The sequence below is a fragment of the Branchiostoma lanceolatum genome, chromosome 12 (assembly GCF_035083965.1).
Source record: "Branchiostoma lanceolatum isolate klBraLanc5 chromosome 12, klBraLanc5.hap2, whole genome shotgun sequence".
In the NCBI taxonomy this organism is placed as follows: domain Eukaryota; kingdom Metazoa; phylum Chordata; class Leptocardii; order Amphioxiformes; family Branchiostomatidae; genus Branchiostoma; species Branchiostoma lanceolatum.
In genome coordinates, this window is record NC_089733.1 from 226,814 (window position 1) to 244,941 (window position 18,128).

Sequence of the window (18,128 nt, forward strand, 5' to 3'; positions counted from 1 at the left end):
AGGTGAATGACGGCCTAGGAATGTGGATTCGGCTTGAATATGTTTCGTGTGGAGGAGAGCTACATATCAAGCACGTAAAAAACAAAAACATGTCTTGTAAAGAGTAGGGGTTCAACCTGTTGTGAATAGATCAAATAAATCTGTCTGGATATGCAGTTTGAACTCTTCAGTACAACCCTGAAATCGCATTAACCGCAATGAGGCAGCCAAATATGAATGAATCCATCTAAGACTACGGGGATCTTCCACCGACAATTCATGTAAGGCTAAAACGTAGTACAAGTGATAATACCGTGTTGGTATTAAAAGCACGTCGTTGTGTCTGGCAGTACAATGCGGATTCGTCTGGTCACCCAAAGTCTTAGGTATTGATTATTAGGTTTAATGTCCTAGGCTACACCTACAAGGGCAATAATAGTAAAAATAGCGTTGACAAAACATCAGCGGTATCATCAAGCAAATCAATCAGTCAATCAATCAAGCAAGGCAAGAGAATGCCAGCTCGCACGTAGGCACGCTGCAATAGACAGGTCCACACAGAGCCGGCGGTCGGTTCTGCTTCACAGGCCACCAGGCACGCTAATTCTCGGCCTCCCGCATATACTAGACCAACAAGTCAGATACAACATTCAGCACGTACTACTTCTCTCACAGAAGACCGACTCACGTAGCCAAAGCAATCAAGGACAACACTTCTTTTGTCTGTGCTGACTGCTGACTTTTTCAAAGAGGGACGTAAACCATTTCTGAAGAAAGTTCACGTAACTCCTGGCCGGCAAGCATGTTGCGCCTGGTGCTTCTATGGACGTTTTTGTTAGAGCTGTCGTACGGAGGTGAGTTAAGTTACATCAACGGTGGGACCATAAAATAGTAAAATACACCTACTGGCAGCGGCAACAGGAGCCTCCTACAATAGTGTTATGTCAGCGCTGTCAGTAAATTGATCAGTTACTGATTTGTACTTTGTCAATTGCAATGTATTATATACAGTTATAAAGTTTTATCATTCTTTCCGACAATACCAATTTATTTGTTATGAGAATGGTAGACGGTCTCATAAGGAAAGGACCAACATGTGACCAGAATATATATTGAAATCGCTGTAAAGCGCAGTCAGATGCGCGGGGCTGTGTTGGGCCCTCCACCACCGTCATGTCGGGCGCCATGTCCGGGGCCTTTCACCGAGGCAACGTCGGGCGCCGTGTGTGGCCATGGGTTGTGTAAAAATCACCGGCAAGGGCAGTCAGGTGCACGGGGCTGTATCGAGCCATTCACTGCGGCAGTATTGAGCACTTTACTTAGTAAATTATGTTCGCGGGGTCATGTCGGGCCCCTCCCGGTACGTTGAGCCAATTTGGCCGAGGTGGTAGGGAGTTGAACGGACCGTGTCAGGACTTTCGACTAAAGCTAGCATATACGCGTAGCTCCACCCACAAGCTCAGTTAGGCGTGTGGAACCGTGTTGGGCCCCGTACTGAGCATGTACATTTTTGTACACCTCGAGTAGCCAGGCGGACTGGGCCCCTCGTCCGATAATGTAGGCGGCACCGCCCTGGGCCTCTTATCCGAGCATGTATATAAAACGCCTCTGGTCGCGTCAAGGTCATGTCCTGAAATCACATTTGTAGTGTAGTACATATAATCATCATCATCATCAGTCGACGTGCTTTCGCTACGACGGGGTTATACCGCCCTTTTTACGGGGTGACATACCCTTTCGCTGGCTGTTGTACATGACGGCGTTTAACCATAGTTAGAACATATATGTGATTGACTGAAAGCAAGTTTTCAAATTTCTAAGACATTGATACAGCAGTTCTTCTTGAAATTGTTTCAGTTTCTGTGTCATATGCAGGCAGGCAAGCAGCCGTCATATAAATTTAGGCATGGATAAGTTGTTAAATATAATTTTTTGTGTACGAGTGTGTTAGGTGTGTGTCTGAGTGTGTGTATGTGTGAGTGTGTGTGTCTTGGTGTGAGCGTGTATGCGTGCATGTGCTTGTATGTTTGTTCCTGTGTGTGCCTGCGTGTGTGTGTGTCAATGAACCGCAATGTGATATCTTAAAACAGTTTAATCGGTAACGTTGGCTAGCATTTGGCAACCGTACAACGCATATTTAGATAACTCTGTCTATACCTTTATTTACATAAGGCCATGTTGATTTGATTATATAGATGACGTCCTCTGGGTACCTAAACTGATGCAAGCGCGCGAATAAAAAAAAGTTTGGCAAAAATAAAGCTGCCTTCATTATGAGATCTACGTGGACAGCTGCAGCAAGGTTGAACAACGTGGACAGCAAGGTTGAAGAAAGGAATGAACACACTTAGTATGGTGACTGTGGTCTACCGAATAATTGATCATTCATTTTTTTCCTTCACATCTTCTTCTTTGACTATGGAATTTGCTTTGGCATACTACGACATTGCTATCCTCTTCCCGAAATATATTGTTTTTGCAATATACAGCATATATTTCTTATTTTGCAGCTGCTTTGTACGATTTCCAGTATGGTCGAAAACTTTTTTTGGAAACGGACGGAAATTGATGCGCGCGCGGATGTCATCCATATAATCAGATCAACATGGCCTAATGCTAAGCACAAGGATGTTATTTTTTCTACATGTCCGTACAGAGGTAGTGACGTTTCCAAGTGGAAAGTCGTACACGCCTGTGAACCCAGAGAATCTAGGGGACGAGGCAAATGATTATGATGATCCCCTGGGAACGGGAAGCCTGCTGTTTGATTCGACGGTAGGGATATTCATATTGAACGTTAGTTGACGATGTGTCCTTCCTTTTTCACTTTACAAGTTGAGATACTAGACAATTTTCTATCATCATCTTTACATTGGGGATAACCATTATACACTATTGTCAGAGCAATGATGTATTCGTGCTAAATAACCATACCTGTTTATTAGAAAAGGTGCACCCTAGACTCTACAAGTCTTAGAAACGTATTCCTAATAATCAAGAAAAGCCAATGAGTATATTCAACTTAACGTCATATGCATACTCCACATAGACAAATTTAATAACACATGTACAGCCATTCTATTCTTACACTATCTCTAATATTTATGTTGATTTAAACCAATAATTTTGAATCATGCCCGTATATCTGATGACGTCTTGCCCTAGCCATCCGTCAGAGATAAAACAACAACATCACTTGGGAATGTTAAGACAGAATTTGTCCGTAAGAGCTTGTTTATCAAAGTGTTGAATTGATTTACTGCAGGGTATCGATAATGACAGGTTGTCACTCAACATCCGGGTCTCCAGCTGGAAGTCTCCGAGCATGCGCTACTTCCGCGCCCATCCTGACGTCATCACATGCCTGCAGATGACCTACACACGCCTAAGCAGCCAAGGGATCCGGGTGGGTATTTTCTAGTTAACCCTCAGCAGTATACCTTCCCGCACTGTAAGTATTGTCCAGTATCAGGGTGAAGTGGCAGAAGTTAGGGTGGCAGAAGTTGGCAGAAGTTACGATGATTACCGAGTGGTTTTGAGGCTCCCGGGAGTCAGATGTGACGTCATCTTAACTTCTGCCACTAGCCAGGGTAGGGTGGCAGGTGGCAGAAGTTGGCAGAAGTTAGGTGACGTCATCCCAACTTCTGCCACTAGCCAGGGTAGGGTGGCAGGTGGCAGAAGTTGGCAGAAGTTAGGTGACGTCATCCCAACTTCTGCCACTAGCCAGGGTAGGGTGGCAGGTGGCAGAAGTTGGCAGAAGTTAGGAAACGTCATCCTAACTTCTGCCACTAGCCAGGGTAGGGTGGCAGGTGGCAGAAGTTGGCAGAAGTTAGGTGACGTCATCCTAACTTCTGCCACTAGCCTGGGTAGGGTGGCAGGTGGCAGAAGTTGGCAGAAGTTAGGTGACGTCATCCCAACTTCTGCCACTAGCCAGGGTAGGGTGGCAGGTGGCAGAAGTTGGCAGAAGTTAGGTGACGTCATCCCAACTTCTGCCACTAGCCAGGGTAGGGTGGCAGGTGGCAGAAGTTGGCAGAAGTTAGGTGACGTCATCCTAACTTCTGCCACTAGCCAGGGTAGGGTGGCAGGGGGCAGAAGTTGGCAGAAGTTAGGTGACGTCATCCTAACTTATGCCACTAGCCTGGGTAGGGTGGCAGGTGGCAGAATTTGTCATCCTTAGTTTAGTTTGAACAATCAGTGTTACCAGATGTCTAAAGTCGATCGTTAACCTTTTAAAATGTAAATAAATTACAAAGAAATAAAAGGCAACATACTATGGGTAACACAAATTACACATATTTATTACTGGTTAGCAAGATACTGTGACTCTTTTGTTTTAAACCAATATCTAGATAAAACAATCGTCTGGATTCATCCCTTTCATCTCTCGATCCTGATATAGACATATATAATAATTACAATTATAGTTCAAAGAAACTTTCGCCATACTATAGGCATTCACTGGTACATACGTTGGATTTCTAACTTCTGCCAAATTCTGCCACCCCCGGCCACTGGCAGAAGTTAGAATGACGTCACTCCTAACTTCTTCTATGTCGGATCTCTAACTTCTGCCAACTTCTGCCACCCCCGGCCGCTGGCAGAAGTTAGGATGACGTCACTCCTAACTTAGGACAACATCGGATTTCTTCCGATGGCTGACGGAAAATCCCGAAGTTATATATGACGTAAGCCGATTTCAACTTCTGCCAACTTCTGCCACTTCATCCTGATACTGGACATGCATGCGCACTGTCACCCTGGGGTCCGCGCGGAACCCAACGCATTTTTTTCTAATACCTACAAAAGCGGAGTAAACAACTGCGTAAATTTTTGTTTTCGAATTATCTAGATCTGTTAAATAATGTTTTCTATACTTGGAAAAAGTTAAACGTCTTGTATATCAAATTCCTGTATTGTTTATTGTTGAAATACTTCATTATGTTAGTATAGTTAAGACAGGTTACGTGTTTGTCCATAGCGTTTGAAATCAATTATTGCATGAACATGCCAGCATACATTATTTCATAAAAAGAAAGACCTATTGTTTTATAGTGATTCAAAATCATTTCTTCATCTTCTGCCAGCTGAGCATCGCGGATGGATACCGAACTGGGGCGGATTACCAGACTAACCAACTGAAGACAGGCTCTGCGGCAGTGCTTCGGCTGAGGGAGGGATCAGTGGGTGCGGTTGAGAATGTAGCAAAGGCCACCATACAACAGTGTGTACAGGTATTCCAGGTGAGGTACGGTGGAGGATGCAGTACAGAACACCATACAACAGTGTGTACAGGTATTCCAGGTGAGGTACGGTGGAGGATGCAGTACAGACCACCATACAACAGTGTGTACAGGTATTCCAGGTGAGGTACGGTGGAGGATGCAGTACAGAACACCATACAATAGTGTGTACAGGTCTTCTAGGTGAGCTACGGTGGAGGATGTAGCACGTCATTATACTACAGTATGCATGCACAGGTCTTCCAGGTGAGGAACGGTAGAGGATGCAGTACAGACCACCATACAACAGTGTGCACATGTCTTCCAGAACTGTACAGGTCTTCTAGGTGACGTTGATATGTCTTAACTGATCGATCTGGGGGCCGCGCCGTTCCTTCAAATACACAAATGCAAAGATTTGACCGAAATGATCATAGCATGTCAGATGCAGTCACCCACTTATTGGGTAAATCGGCTTCTAAGAAACTGTAAATGGCAGCCGGAATCTGCCTATTTGTAGTCTTGTAAATGACTGTATTATGAGATGGATTTATTATATAATAACACTATGTAAAAAGCGTCATTATTACAAACTGCCAATAGAGTCTAGCTATAACGTTACACTTTCTGTGAGTAATTCATTACGTATGTATATTACACCATGCTGTGGAAACTTGCTTTAATATTTGCTTTTAGCGCATAAATATACATTACTGACAATATTATTTTTTCTGCACAGGAAAGTGGCAGAGACTTTGCAGTGACGCTTTACCGGGACAAAGTGGAGTTGGCGCTAAAAGCTGATGACGGAAACCACGGCCTGCTCTTCACTGCAGACGACAACGCCACTATGGACGGACCGGCATTCAGTGCGCAAGCCTGGGACTGGATAGACGCTGTCTACGGTAAGACACTGAAACACAGGACGTGACGTCACAGCATCATGTTGGTTGTTTGAAATGAATGTGCAAATAAAGTCCCAATTTGGATAATTCACATATCATTAAATTAATTTTTGTTTTACTAATCTCTTGGAAAGTCATTCATCCTTTGTTGACTTATCCTGCAACTAAATCGTCCATTTAGTTCCAAGGACACCTGCTAGAGGGCCCAAACTTACCTAACTTTCCCTAAGGGACAATAGCTATCTACAGTTTCACATCGCGATCAACGTGTGTCCAGAACACAAGAAAGAAAAACAGTACATTTTGCTGCAGAACCTAGTAAAGCCCCGGGGGTACCTAAACTATTGTAGTTTTTTTGCTACGACATAACCACTCTCAAATATCATGACAACCAATTAATTATGCTGCTAAACTATATACAAACAAATATAAAATAATACATACATATATAAACTTATATAAACGTATGTGCGAAAGCAACACTATGAGATACGATAACATACAATCATCTAATCCACTTCAGATAGCACATCTTCTATCCAACTCAATGTGGATCTCCTTCCTGTTATTCTGTTTTACACAGACCCCGTCAATGTGCCCACCTGTACGGACACGCCTAGCCTGAACCCCGGGGAATCCTTTCCTTCGGACACCACAGCTGCGGAAGACGTGGTTGGGGCTATCGACAACATTGTGACTCGTGACAGTGCTGACTTCATCACACGGTTCTTTTGCATTAATCTTTTCGCATTAGTTTTCCCTACATTATTCATCTAGCTTAAATTGGTCCCTGCATTACTAGACATAGAAATATATCCCAGTCTGTCTTATTACTTATTGTTCAATTCTTAAACCTTAATTTCTTCCCAGATGTCTAATGAATACTAACTTTTTTTTTCTTTTTCTTTTATTTCTGTCCTTTATTTTATTTCATATGGTGAATATTTACTGAAGTTTTACCTTTTTGGTGTGCTATCTGGGATCTAACTACTAATCCATACTGTATGGCAGCCACAATTACACTTCTATTCAGATACACTTGATGTAAGATATAAGTTTACTTTCATACATATGGGTAGAAAATAAAATTTTGAAAATATTAATAACTTGCAAGTAATGAAATATCGATTTATCTTATTTTTACATGATCCAGGCTGGTTCAGTACCCTGCCCGCCATATTGAATTTGCAGACGAGGAGCGTGCTTCGGCCTGGTGTGGGGCGGAGAACACTTCCTGTCCAGACTGTACGTCACATCCGGAAGGACTTACAGCAGAAGCAAGGTGAAGGCATCTAAATGTTCAATTCTATAGTTAAAAAAGGGAAGAAAGTTTTGCTTTTTACATGTAAATGTAGAATGTTGTATGGTTTTATTTTATTATCAAGGTTAAGTCATGTGTGTTTTGTTTCCAGGTGCGCAGACCGCGTGATGAGTAAACGTCTTCTGACCGCCTTGAAGAAAGTAGAGAAACTCGTCAGGAACCAGTGGAATGGAGGTAATGCCAATTTATTCGAGATATTTTGTACTTTTCCTTCTGCAGGCAGATGGATATTTCAAATAAAAATCATTAGGCTAGGTATCACCATAAACACTACAAAATCCTAATATTATCAGGCAACCTAAAACAATCTAAAGTGAAGATTTTATCAGTATCAATTAATGCAGACGTTACCTGATTACAAGAAAGGTGCATTTAAAGAGATACATGTGAATAAACTGATACAATATTAGACGTATTGATGGTATTAGAATTTCATTAACCTCACTTGTGTGACTATGATACTAACATATTTACGTAAAAATTAGATTTAATAGCTGAATTCAAATGTTTTGCCACATTTACTGACATCCACCTCATGTGCCTATACTCAAATGTTACCCATTGTGCAGTTAGGTTGAAAGTCCTGGAGGCGTGGGACGAGGCACATGCGGCCTCCCCGTCTGGCGACCAACCCGCGGGCAACCTGCACTACGAGGGGCGGGCGGCATGGCTGCAGCTGTCCGACGGGCAGGACGACAAGCTGCTGCTGCTGTCCACATTCTGCATCTGCGCGGGATTAGACTATGTGCACAGTAATGGTTAGTCAGAAACAAGTTCAGTTTAGATCTTCTAAATTGATTTTGGTTCAGCTCAAGTTAAGATTCAAATTGAAATTTAAAACAAAGCATTATCTATTTTTTATTCCATCACAATTGCCACATTGCTATGTCAATCAACAGGTTTCCATAATTGGTTGAGCTTTTTGCATATGATATGAATATCGATTATCTGATTATTGATCCATTTCCCTCCTCAACGTGTGTAATGTAAATACATACAATGTATGAAATAGTATACCAAATTATGCTTCAGGATGGGCAATATATTTGAGATAATTTATGTGTTAAACCCAGATGATCATCTCTATGTGGCAGTGAAAAAACAAGCAGGTGACTCCCCAGCGTTTGTGCAGTATCCATCCGCAGCTCTGTTGATTGTTGAGCCACCGATTGACGACCAGCGTTTCTATGCCGTGAACAAGGCGTACAGCGGGCTTGCTGTTCCACTTGTTGACAGCGGCGGACAGGTAGAAGACATTTGCAATCGATTTACAGTTAAATGATATTGTGGCCTGAGCACGTAGGCAGGTAGGCAGGTAGGCAGGCAGGATATTGTTATTTTGGGTTTCCTATTGTTCATTAGTTTATCTTATTTCCTTGCTTATGTTATTCAGTATGTTTATGTTATTCTGTACAGGGCACTTTTGTAAACTTCAGTGTGTTAAAGTAGTGAGAGCGTCTACCCTGTATAAAGAAAACAGAAATAAGTAAATGAATGAATAAATGATAATCTAGCAACGATATTCTTAGTTTAGATTCTTGAAAAAAACAATAAAGCGGTCGAACACCAGTCTCTTCGCTGTCATTTTCCCAAGAACTACGAATGACATTCTTAGTTTAGATTATACAACGGTAAAATCAACGCTTCGCATCGCGAGTACAAAATGAAAAAAAAAAGAATTGAAGAAAAACCTGAACTATGGTCGTGTTATAACTATTTCAATAGGCCGACGGTATGATATACAACTCAGCACGGATCCAATAAATCTAAAACTCAAAATCTCTAACAAAATGTCGCCAACAGGAGCAGTCCAAGCTTTGTGATGATGCAACCATCGAAGATTTTAAGGACCCTAATAAGCGGTACTTTCGGCTCAGCCCTGTTCTGGTGGACTGCTACCAGAGGATTTCTACACGTGAAAACAAATGGAACTCTGAAGCTGGTGAGAATTTCCTTTTACCCTTTACGGCTGATTTTTACACGTGACGTCACAACTGCTATGTTTGCCTGAACATATGAAATCAGATATACAATGTTGATATGTATATAATCATAATTGCGTGATTGCAAGTGCATATACACATCTGAATGTATCTGACAGCTTGCAACAATTGTCCTGTGTGACATGCCATGCATAAATGTTCTTTATTGAGTTTCTATTGTTCTACCATTCAAACTTAAGATCCTTCGAAGACTTTCCGGAAGGTCGTGGTTCGGAAGGGTTATCAGAACACCCTGGCTCAGAACAACGAGTATGACGTCATGGACCTACGCTACAGGTAAGGCAAATCATAATGATTGAAAAAGTAATGCATACCAGGCTTTATTGGTGCAATATATACTGCCCAAAAATGAACAAAAAGAAAATATCTCGGCATGTATCTGAAATCAGTTGTATTACCGTGCATTTTACCGGACAACAATAGACTTAGGAAGTTTGCAATTTTGGATGATATGACAAGGGATGATGTCACAAGAAAAGGGCGAAGAGTTAACAGAATAAGAATGTTAGTGTCAAGGTCAGTGTAGCATTGTTATTTTTGTAATTACCTTCGCTGAGAAGGTTATGCAGAGGGTAGCGTTTGTATGTATGTTTGTAACGACCAGCATAACTCGAGAAGGCTTGGATGGATTGTCTTGATATTTTGTGGGTGGGTATGTCTTGATGAGACTTGGAAATTATTAGATTTTGGGTCCCCTAGCGGCTTGTTACGGTACTGCGGCGGAACTTCCTGTTTTGATATCTCGTGTTCTGGACATGCTATGGTTCTGATTTTTGAGTGGTAGATACCTCTTTGGACAGGGAGTAAGTGGTATAGGTTTTGGCCCCCTAGCGGCTTTTTTTGGACTGCAGGAGCAGGTTTTGGTTCAGACTTTGAAAGGGAATAACTCAAGAAGGGCTTGTTGGATGGTCATGAATTTTGGTAAGTAGATAGCTTGAGTGATGATGTACATGATTGGACGATGATTATGCAAATCAGATTCTAATTTGCATAATTAATGTGACAATTTAAAAACCTGCTGTGTTCCATGATATGACTATTCCAATATGTGACATTTGTAACTGAGGAAGAGAGGGATGTTTATAGAAAATATGCAATTGAAGGCCTAATTTGCACAATTAATGAGTAACTACGTTAATTCCCTACAGGTAAATGATGGCAATTTCATAGTTATGGCATTTGGATGTTATGTGAAGGTGAATATAGTTGAATCAATCTATGCTGAGGAGGACCTCATTTGCCTTCATCTACAGTACACACAATCTTGGCATCGCCATGGAGTTGACCTATGACCCGGCGGGAGCTGACATAGACCCGGATGTACACACCCCGGCCAGACTGGCCCGGTGGGCCGCCATCAAATGTGGACCACTCTTTATTAACGCAGGATATGAAATAGGTCAGCTTTGGCCGTTTTCTTCTGGATTGAAACCGTTAATTGACCAAAATTAGATTTCTATCTGACCTATGACTCTTAATTGGGAACATGATTCCGAAGTTTGATTAAAAACAACAAAACTGTTATTTGTCTTGAACTGCTAAAGATTGTTTTGATCAAATAATGCTTATTCAACAGGTAACGTTTCAATTATGAGAAAGCCAGGAATGTAACGGGTTCAACTCATTAGATGATATTTTGCTACAGATTTGATCCTATTGGTTTCGGACTGTGTTCTAACTATGGGTCTAAAAGTTTATCTTAAGATTCTATGTGAAGAAACTGAAACATTACCGGAGCTAGAGGTTAAGATTGGCCATGATGTTTCACATGAAAGGTACTTTGATTACATAATGATTGAAATAAATCAATGCTACGAATTGCTCTCGACAGACTGTCGGCCTAAATGTTAATCTCTGTTGATAAATAAAAATGGACTTTAAACTGTAACTTCCTTCACGAACGGTTACGATGATAGTCACTTTGGATCAACTAGTTAATTACAAGCCACTTGTACAAATGTACATTTATATCAGATCACGTGCCGAGTATAGCTACAGGGACTTTCTGATATTTTCCACAGAAAACAGGTGCTAATCAGTGTAAGATTTGGGTAAGTCTAATGTTTTACAGTTTTAAAGTTCGTCTCCTTGTTACTGTCATACAGGCATCGGCTTATATGGGAGTTCCGTTTACATCGCCTTACGGGACAAGACTGACCGTGCCCTGTGGGTGGCTCACCCGGGCTATCTCCCGCCCAACACCGCCGAAAGTGACTGGCACCTGGACATGGAAACCCGCATCACAAGCTCAGTCGGTACGTTCACATCTTATTTTCCAAAGAGCTAATTTTCCACTGGAGGTGACAGAGAAGACAGCCGCTATGTACAGTATTTACAGGTTCGTTGCACGGGGAAATTCCCCTAGCTCTTTGCAACAAAGATTACTTCATTGCTTACTCTTGCCATTTTCACATCAACGAGAAATACTAGAAATATCATTCCTAGGACATTACGATTTCGACATTGACAAATACGTCAAATCTCTTCACGCACCTTTGAGATCAACTTCTCAATTTAAACTTTAAGCAGACACACCTTCTGTTCGTAGACCCTGCTAAAATATTACTATTATTAGTATTACTGTTCTTCCTTTCTTAGTTTTTATATCCACGTTTGTATCTATTATCATTATTATTGTTGTTCTCATTATTTCGTATTGCATTAATATGGACAGGGGACGAGAGAAAAGCACTGCCTGTTACCCCTGTCCTGTCTTCGTGACGAAATTGAAGTAAATAAACAAGCACAAAGAATAGCGGACCGCATCTGAACGTGCCGTCATAGGTGATTCAAACTAACAACTCCTAGGTTCAGAGGTAGAGCGCTGAGTTCCAGACTTTTTAGCAATACATCAAACTACTGTATAGATTACACATAGTCGTCTTAATCTTATCTAATGACCTAATAAGTCTTTTGGTAAAACTATGTTGTATATTTCAGAGGGCAGGATTGTCGAGCCAGACAGCCTGTCCCACGCCTGTCTCACTGCCGACCCACCACAGAAGCAATCCTTAGACTTTGACAGGGCTGTCAACAGTCGGCAGAGGAGTAAACGGAGTACGGTGGACGAGGTGTGCGCGCCTGCCTCTGACACCACACACTGTTCAAGGACTGCTGTCCACCGAGAGGCAGAGGTAGCTTTGAAATCCGTAAAGTTTACTTATAGTTGGTATCTGAATAAACGTTTTGGATATGTTTCCGACAAGGTGCATGAAAAGATAATTCGGTTTTTGAAATAAGAAAATGAGTTATTACAGCAGAACAGAGTCTACTTTGACAGGGCTTTTGAATTATTTGAGTTGTTTGATTTATTACTCCTATGTTTGATCATTCCTGCTTATGTTATATGATTGTGTAATTGATCACTGATGAAGTTTATGTTAAGTTATTTCTGCTGTATCCTGATTTGTTATGATTTGTCATGTTACGTAGGGCTCCCTTGGAAATCAGTTACCTTAATAACTGAAGGGACTACCCTAAAGATTGATAAAAATAAATAAATTTCGACGTTAGGTGGCAAGGTGGTTTTGTTGTTAGGGCTCCCTTGGAAATCAGTTACAATGCTAACTGAAGGGACTACCCTAATGATTGATAAATAAAATAAATAAATAAACTTAATGACCCCTAAACTAGTCAGGTCAACAGTACAAAACTACAAAACATATGTCATAAGGCACCCTAATACCAAATCTCAGTTCATTCGGCGAACGAATTCATGTTTGCACCCCTATACCAAATTGTTGGTCATTTTGTTTTAATACTAGGACTAAGAAGCCCGAAATGTACATTTCTGGTAAAGAAAAATAGCAAAAAAAATCGAAATTGATAATTTTGAATAGGTGTATGCCGAAACTGTGACTGAGGTCCTGTGGATAAATGTTAAATGTTCCTCTAGTTATGATACCAGAGCACAGTAGCCCCAAATATACGATCTTGGTATGAAATTGCAAAAAAAAAGTATAGAATTATCATAAACTTAACCCACTATGCATGATCCTAATGATGATGACTTACACCTGTGCCAAAATGTTACTGTAGTATTAGGTCCAAAAATTGACAAAATTCAAAGTCAAATCAATTTAGAAAAAAGACCAACAACAATAGATTTCACACCTAAACCTGTGGTATGTATTAAACTATAACAAACAGAGGGAATCTGTCCCAGTCCCGACATGCTGACTTGTCCACCACACTCGTCAGGGCCAATGCCAACATTCCCAAATGGAGAGAAGACGTTCGCACGGGGGAACGTAGAACATTCAGACGTCAATGGATCTAAAGATGAACGTTGAAATCTTGTGACTTGCAGGTGGCCCACATTATGGAAATGGTGACGCAAAAACACCTCCATCCCGGCCTGAAAACCCAGTTACACGCGGCACTGGAGGGGTGTCTGGGCGTCTGTGGAACTTGTGTTCAAGGTATGTTCATGGCAAGACGTCAGCATGTGAGCAGAAGTAGCACACACACACACACGCAAACACACACACACACACACACACACACACATACACACACACACACACACACACACACAGATACGCACACACACACACATACACACCCAAACGCACGCACACGCACACACACACACACACAGACACACACGCACACACACACACACATACACACACACACAGATACACACGCACACACACACACACACAAACGCGCACACACACACACACGCACGCACACACACACACACACACAAACGCACACACACACACGCACACACACGCACACACACACACACACAAACACACACACAAACACACACACACACACACGCACACACACACATATACAGGCCCGAGCGCAGACATAGGCAAGCAAAAAACATAAGCGTAAACCGGAAAAAAAGCCTCATCAACCTATCATTGTAGTCATGTATCAAGACCAAATCACTAGGATTAAAAGGACCCCAAGCTACATTCTTTGTAACGTTTACAACTGTTCTGAGTTGCCACGTTTAAGCCCATTTCTGTTTCATAAATTGAAACCCTCTCCTGTTCCCGCAGGAGAACTATGGGATTCCAAGGTCGAACACTGCGACAACTTCCTGCACTGGGTGAATTTTGAGCTCGACAACGATGAGCCAAACGTGACCAACCTCTTCTATAAAGAGAACAGCGAGCTGAAGATGTACGCGTGTGGAGGGGACCGGCACTGCCTGGTGGAGGCCCCACTCTTTTCGCTGATGAGTAAGTAACATAACCTTACGTTTTCCATATTGTTATTTATTAGGGTAAATGCAGTTATCGAACCAGAAGTCAAAAGATTTATTTACAATACGGCAGGAGCAAATGCTACATAAAAGTATAATTCTAATGCCCAAAACTATGTAAGAAAATATTGGTATACGTGATTATTATTGGGACATAGTTACTTTCCATAATCGATATACTAGCGACATTCTTGATAGGTCAATAGATCTGCCCAAGTGAATCTAGCAAGATAACTGTTCAACGACTGTTCCTTAGTCCAGGCTGTGGAGGAACGCTTTCGGCCCGACCCAGCGCAGAGTGTAGAACAGCTGCTGTACCCGGTTGGCAGCAACCCTGTGCCTGTCCTGAAGCTGTTGTCACAGCTGTACGCCATCCACGCCTCCGGCAAGGTCACGGTCTGGGTCAAGGACAAGGCGGAGATGCAGACTCTGAAGACACCGGTCAAGGTGCGCCATTGACTTACCAAAACTGACTTGTGGGTCATCTTCCGTTAATTGCGTCGGACGATAATGGCGGGCCTCCATGTTTTAAAGGATACGATGACTACTATGTGGTGATTTTCTCTTACCATTGCATTAAAGTTTTTGCCACCATTGTTAGCTGCCTTCAGAGAGTTCATGGTATGGTTTTGCTTAGCGACACACTAATCATCGCATTGGGATAATGAAAATGATGAAGATTAGACATCCATGTTGTAATATGCGCAAAATAACTGATAATCGAGCAACTGGATGATTAAAAAAAACATTACAAAATCATTCAGTTGCTTTCATTTTTTAATTACTGTTATCTTGTGCAAACGTGATGGTGCATTTATTGATTTATTTTACAGGAATGATGTATCCTTTAAAAGAAGCTAGATCCCAAACCAATGTGACAATTCTCCTCTCCTATTTTGTTAGGTGGTTCTTCTGTACAATAAGGAGGTGAGTGACGTCATCATCCACGTGGAGGAACAGGCCAGCCTGGATGACGTGTCCGGGTTGGTGGAGAGCTGGGTGAGGCAATGGACTACGTCATCATGCCCTGACGTCACCAGGAACTACGTCACACCTTTCACCATCGACGGCATGCCAACTGGTATGTTAGCTGCTACGTTTGGTATGTAAACACTAAATCATTTGCTTTCAAACGCTTTTGCGATCTTTTTCATAATTACGACAATGTCTGATTGGTATTTGGTACTCTTGTTCCCAGAGCGCCGCAAACGGAGCCCTGAGCACGAGTTGCGTGAGAGCCTGCTGGAGAGAGACCGCAGCTGGGAGAAACGATGGTTGGACAGCCGAAATTCAATGATGTAACTAGGCAACCAGGGTTGTTGCCAACCAACCAACCAACCAACCAACCAATCAATCAGATCAGAGCATCAACTTATTAAACGACAAATATGAAAAGCAAAACAATTGTCCCAGTAGCAAATTGTACATTTTTTTCGTTTGACGACATAGCCATAGAAATAAGAAATTATATTGACGTAGTTTAAATTCTTTTTTAAAGACGTGTATGTTAGCAATGACATTCGACATGGAATGTGTAACAGTAAGACATGTTAGAGGCGATACTGATGTCATGTGCTGCTTGTTACAGGTAAAAGGGGTGATTTTATTAAGTAACAAAGATGACACCTGTCATGATGATGACGAGAAAAATCAATCTTCTATGAATGATTATCTTCTTGTGTGTGGATAGTGTTCTCCTGTGTTAGACGGTTGGTCCGTCTGGACTGGCATGTCCCTCTATTCTACAGTACCACAGATATTGCAAGATTGAGCTCCTTTACGTTCATGGATCAAAATTGCCACCTAGCAATCCTTCTTGGTACTGCAGTTATCTACTTCATTCTCTTGGATCAAAAGCGTCGCTTGGTAATGCTTACTATTGCAAGACTTCGTAGTCAGCGGTCACCGTGCTAATAAAAACAGGAATGGTATTCAGCAAAAAGAACTTTCTTGTTGTGTTTGAATAGAGTTCAGCACAAAGGACAGGTGTGTTTTTGTGTCTGACAGGTGTGGTGTTCAGCATCAAGTACAGAGGTGTTTATGTGTGCACGTGTGTGTGTGTGTGTGTGTGTGTGTGTGTGTGTGTGTGTGTGTGTGTGTGTGTGTGTGTGTGTGTTCTGGAATTTTGTATGATTCATTATAAGATAATGTTCAGCAGTTAGGGCAGATGCTTGCTCTTGTGTGGTCAACTGGCCTAATTGAATATCTATAGTCGTATGTGGAATAATCAGAGAAAAAAATCAAAACTTTACACCTAAGTGAAAGGTCTTCTGCCATTACAATATTTTGGTCATGGATCAAAAGCGCTACCTAGCAATCCTTTCGATACCATTATCCAATAAGATAATTTTAATTGCACCGGGGAGTCATTTTCATGCCGATCGTGACTGCTGTTGCTGGTGATAATCTTGTGTTAGGGCCTGCCTGCTGATTGATATGGAGCTGTTATCGTGAATATGAAAATTATTTCCGAAAATGATTTCATCAGGTTGGTAGACACATGGAGGTTTTTTTTTTCACAATTCGGTTATTCTCTAGCCTGGAGTCCAGCCTTATTAGCTTGAGTCCGCTACCTAAGGTCCGCTCCTTGTGAGGAGCGGACCTTAGGTAGCGGACTAAAGCTAATAAGGCTGGACTCCAGGCTAGTAATTCTCACCTGCTGACGTTTCGGTGTCTGTCAGACACCTTCTTCAGAGCTTCTGACTTGAGTACTGCTTCTCACCGCTATAAGTAGCCAAAGTGGGTGGCGCTTTTGCGGTGAGAACACTGTCCTAAACGTGGCTAAGTTTTTACCCCCCTCGTACTCCAGTCAGAAGCTCTGAAGAAGGTATCTGACAGACACCGAAACGTCAGCAGGTGAGAATTACCGGTTGTGAAAAAAGAACCTCCAATATCCTATGAAAATTATAGATAAACAGCCATGCTGTATGATTGTGACGGATTAATGTTCCGCTCGGAATAGAATCCCAAGGAACATGCTATCAGTTACACATAAATATTTTAGGTGTAATTTCCTCGCTAAAGCACAGAAAGTGGACGACCAAAACACGAGTAGTTATGACGGGGAAAACAGGGCTAACAACGCACGCAACAGTTCTCGGAATGCTCAAAAGCCCGCTTATTTATTCATAGTTCAGTGCTGCAAATGCTGGGATGTAACGGATAAAGGTTAACGGACGTTTATCAACTAGGTGAAGAAATTAACAGCGCTTTCTGCCTGGACACGATGACAATGGCTTGCAGCGATGTCAATAACCATAGATGAGAGAACCAAGTCATGTAGCTTCTTGTAGAAACAACTGGTTTCACAGGATCATCTTTCTTTGCCGTTTTAGCAATTCTTGTTCTTCCCCAATAGCAGCAATAATGGACAGTTATTGATACTATATTTGGAAATGAATACATGCTTTGGTACACTGTGTACATATAATATGTATTTGTACTGTATTTCACTCCTTACCACAAATATGGGAC

The 18,128-nt window shown here is 41.8% G+C and overlaps 1 protein-coding gene across 2 annotated transcripts; it reads left to right on the forward strand.

Annotated features, from left to right (window-relative positions):
- The first annotated feature begins 549 nt into the window (after window positions 1–549).
- Window positions 550–16,622, forward strand: LOC136445932 (uncharacterized). Of its 2 annotated transcripts, none has more exons than XM_066444167.1 (20): window positions 550–833; window positions 2,636–2,754; window positions 3,245–3,385; window positions 5,064–5,219; window positions 5,938–6,103; window positions 6,687–6,828; window positions 7,257–7,385; window positions 7,516–7,598; window positions 7,994–8,182; window positions 8,498–8,670; window positions 9,228–9,366; window positions 9,607–9,703; window positions 10,681–10,826; window positions 11,533–11,682; window positions 12,368–12,561; window positions 13,737–13,848; window positions 14,449–14,631; window positions 14,911–15,101; window positions 15,558–15,735; window positions 15,853–16,622. In XM_066444167.1, exons 1-20 carry the CDS (start codon window positions 782–784, stop codon window positions 15,954–15,956), a joined length of 2,844 nt encoding a protein of 947 aa, XP_066300264.1. In that variant the 5' UTR covers window positions 550–781; the 3' UTR covers window positions 15,957–16,622. The 2 variants fall into 2 exon arrangements, with proteins under 2 accessions (XP_066300264.1, XP_066300265.1); XM_066444168.1 differs by having other exon boundaries at window positions 5,064–5,210.
- Window positions 16,623–18,128: the final 1,506 nt, after the last annotated feature.

What these genes read in the sequence shown, in the direction of transcription:
- LOC136445932 (XM_066444167.1), top strand. Translation starts at nt 782, where the DNA reads ATGTTGCGCCTGGTGCTTCTATGGACGTTTTTGTTAGAGCTGTCGTAC. An exon ending in CAGGAACCAGTGGAATGGAG is followed by an intron (nt 7,599 to 7,993) that starts GTAATGCCAATT and finishes CCCATTGTGCAG; the next exon opens with TTAGGTTGAAAGTCCTGGAG. An exon ending in CTCTGAAGACACCGGTCAAG is followed by an intron (nt 15,102 to 15,557) that starts GTGCGCCATTGA and finishes CTATTTTGTTAG; the next exon opens with GTGGTTCTTCTGTACAATAA.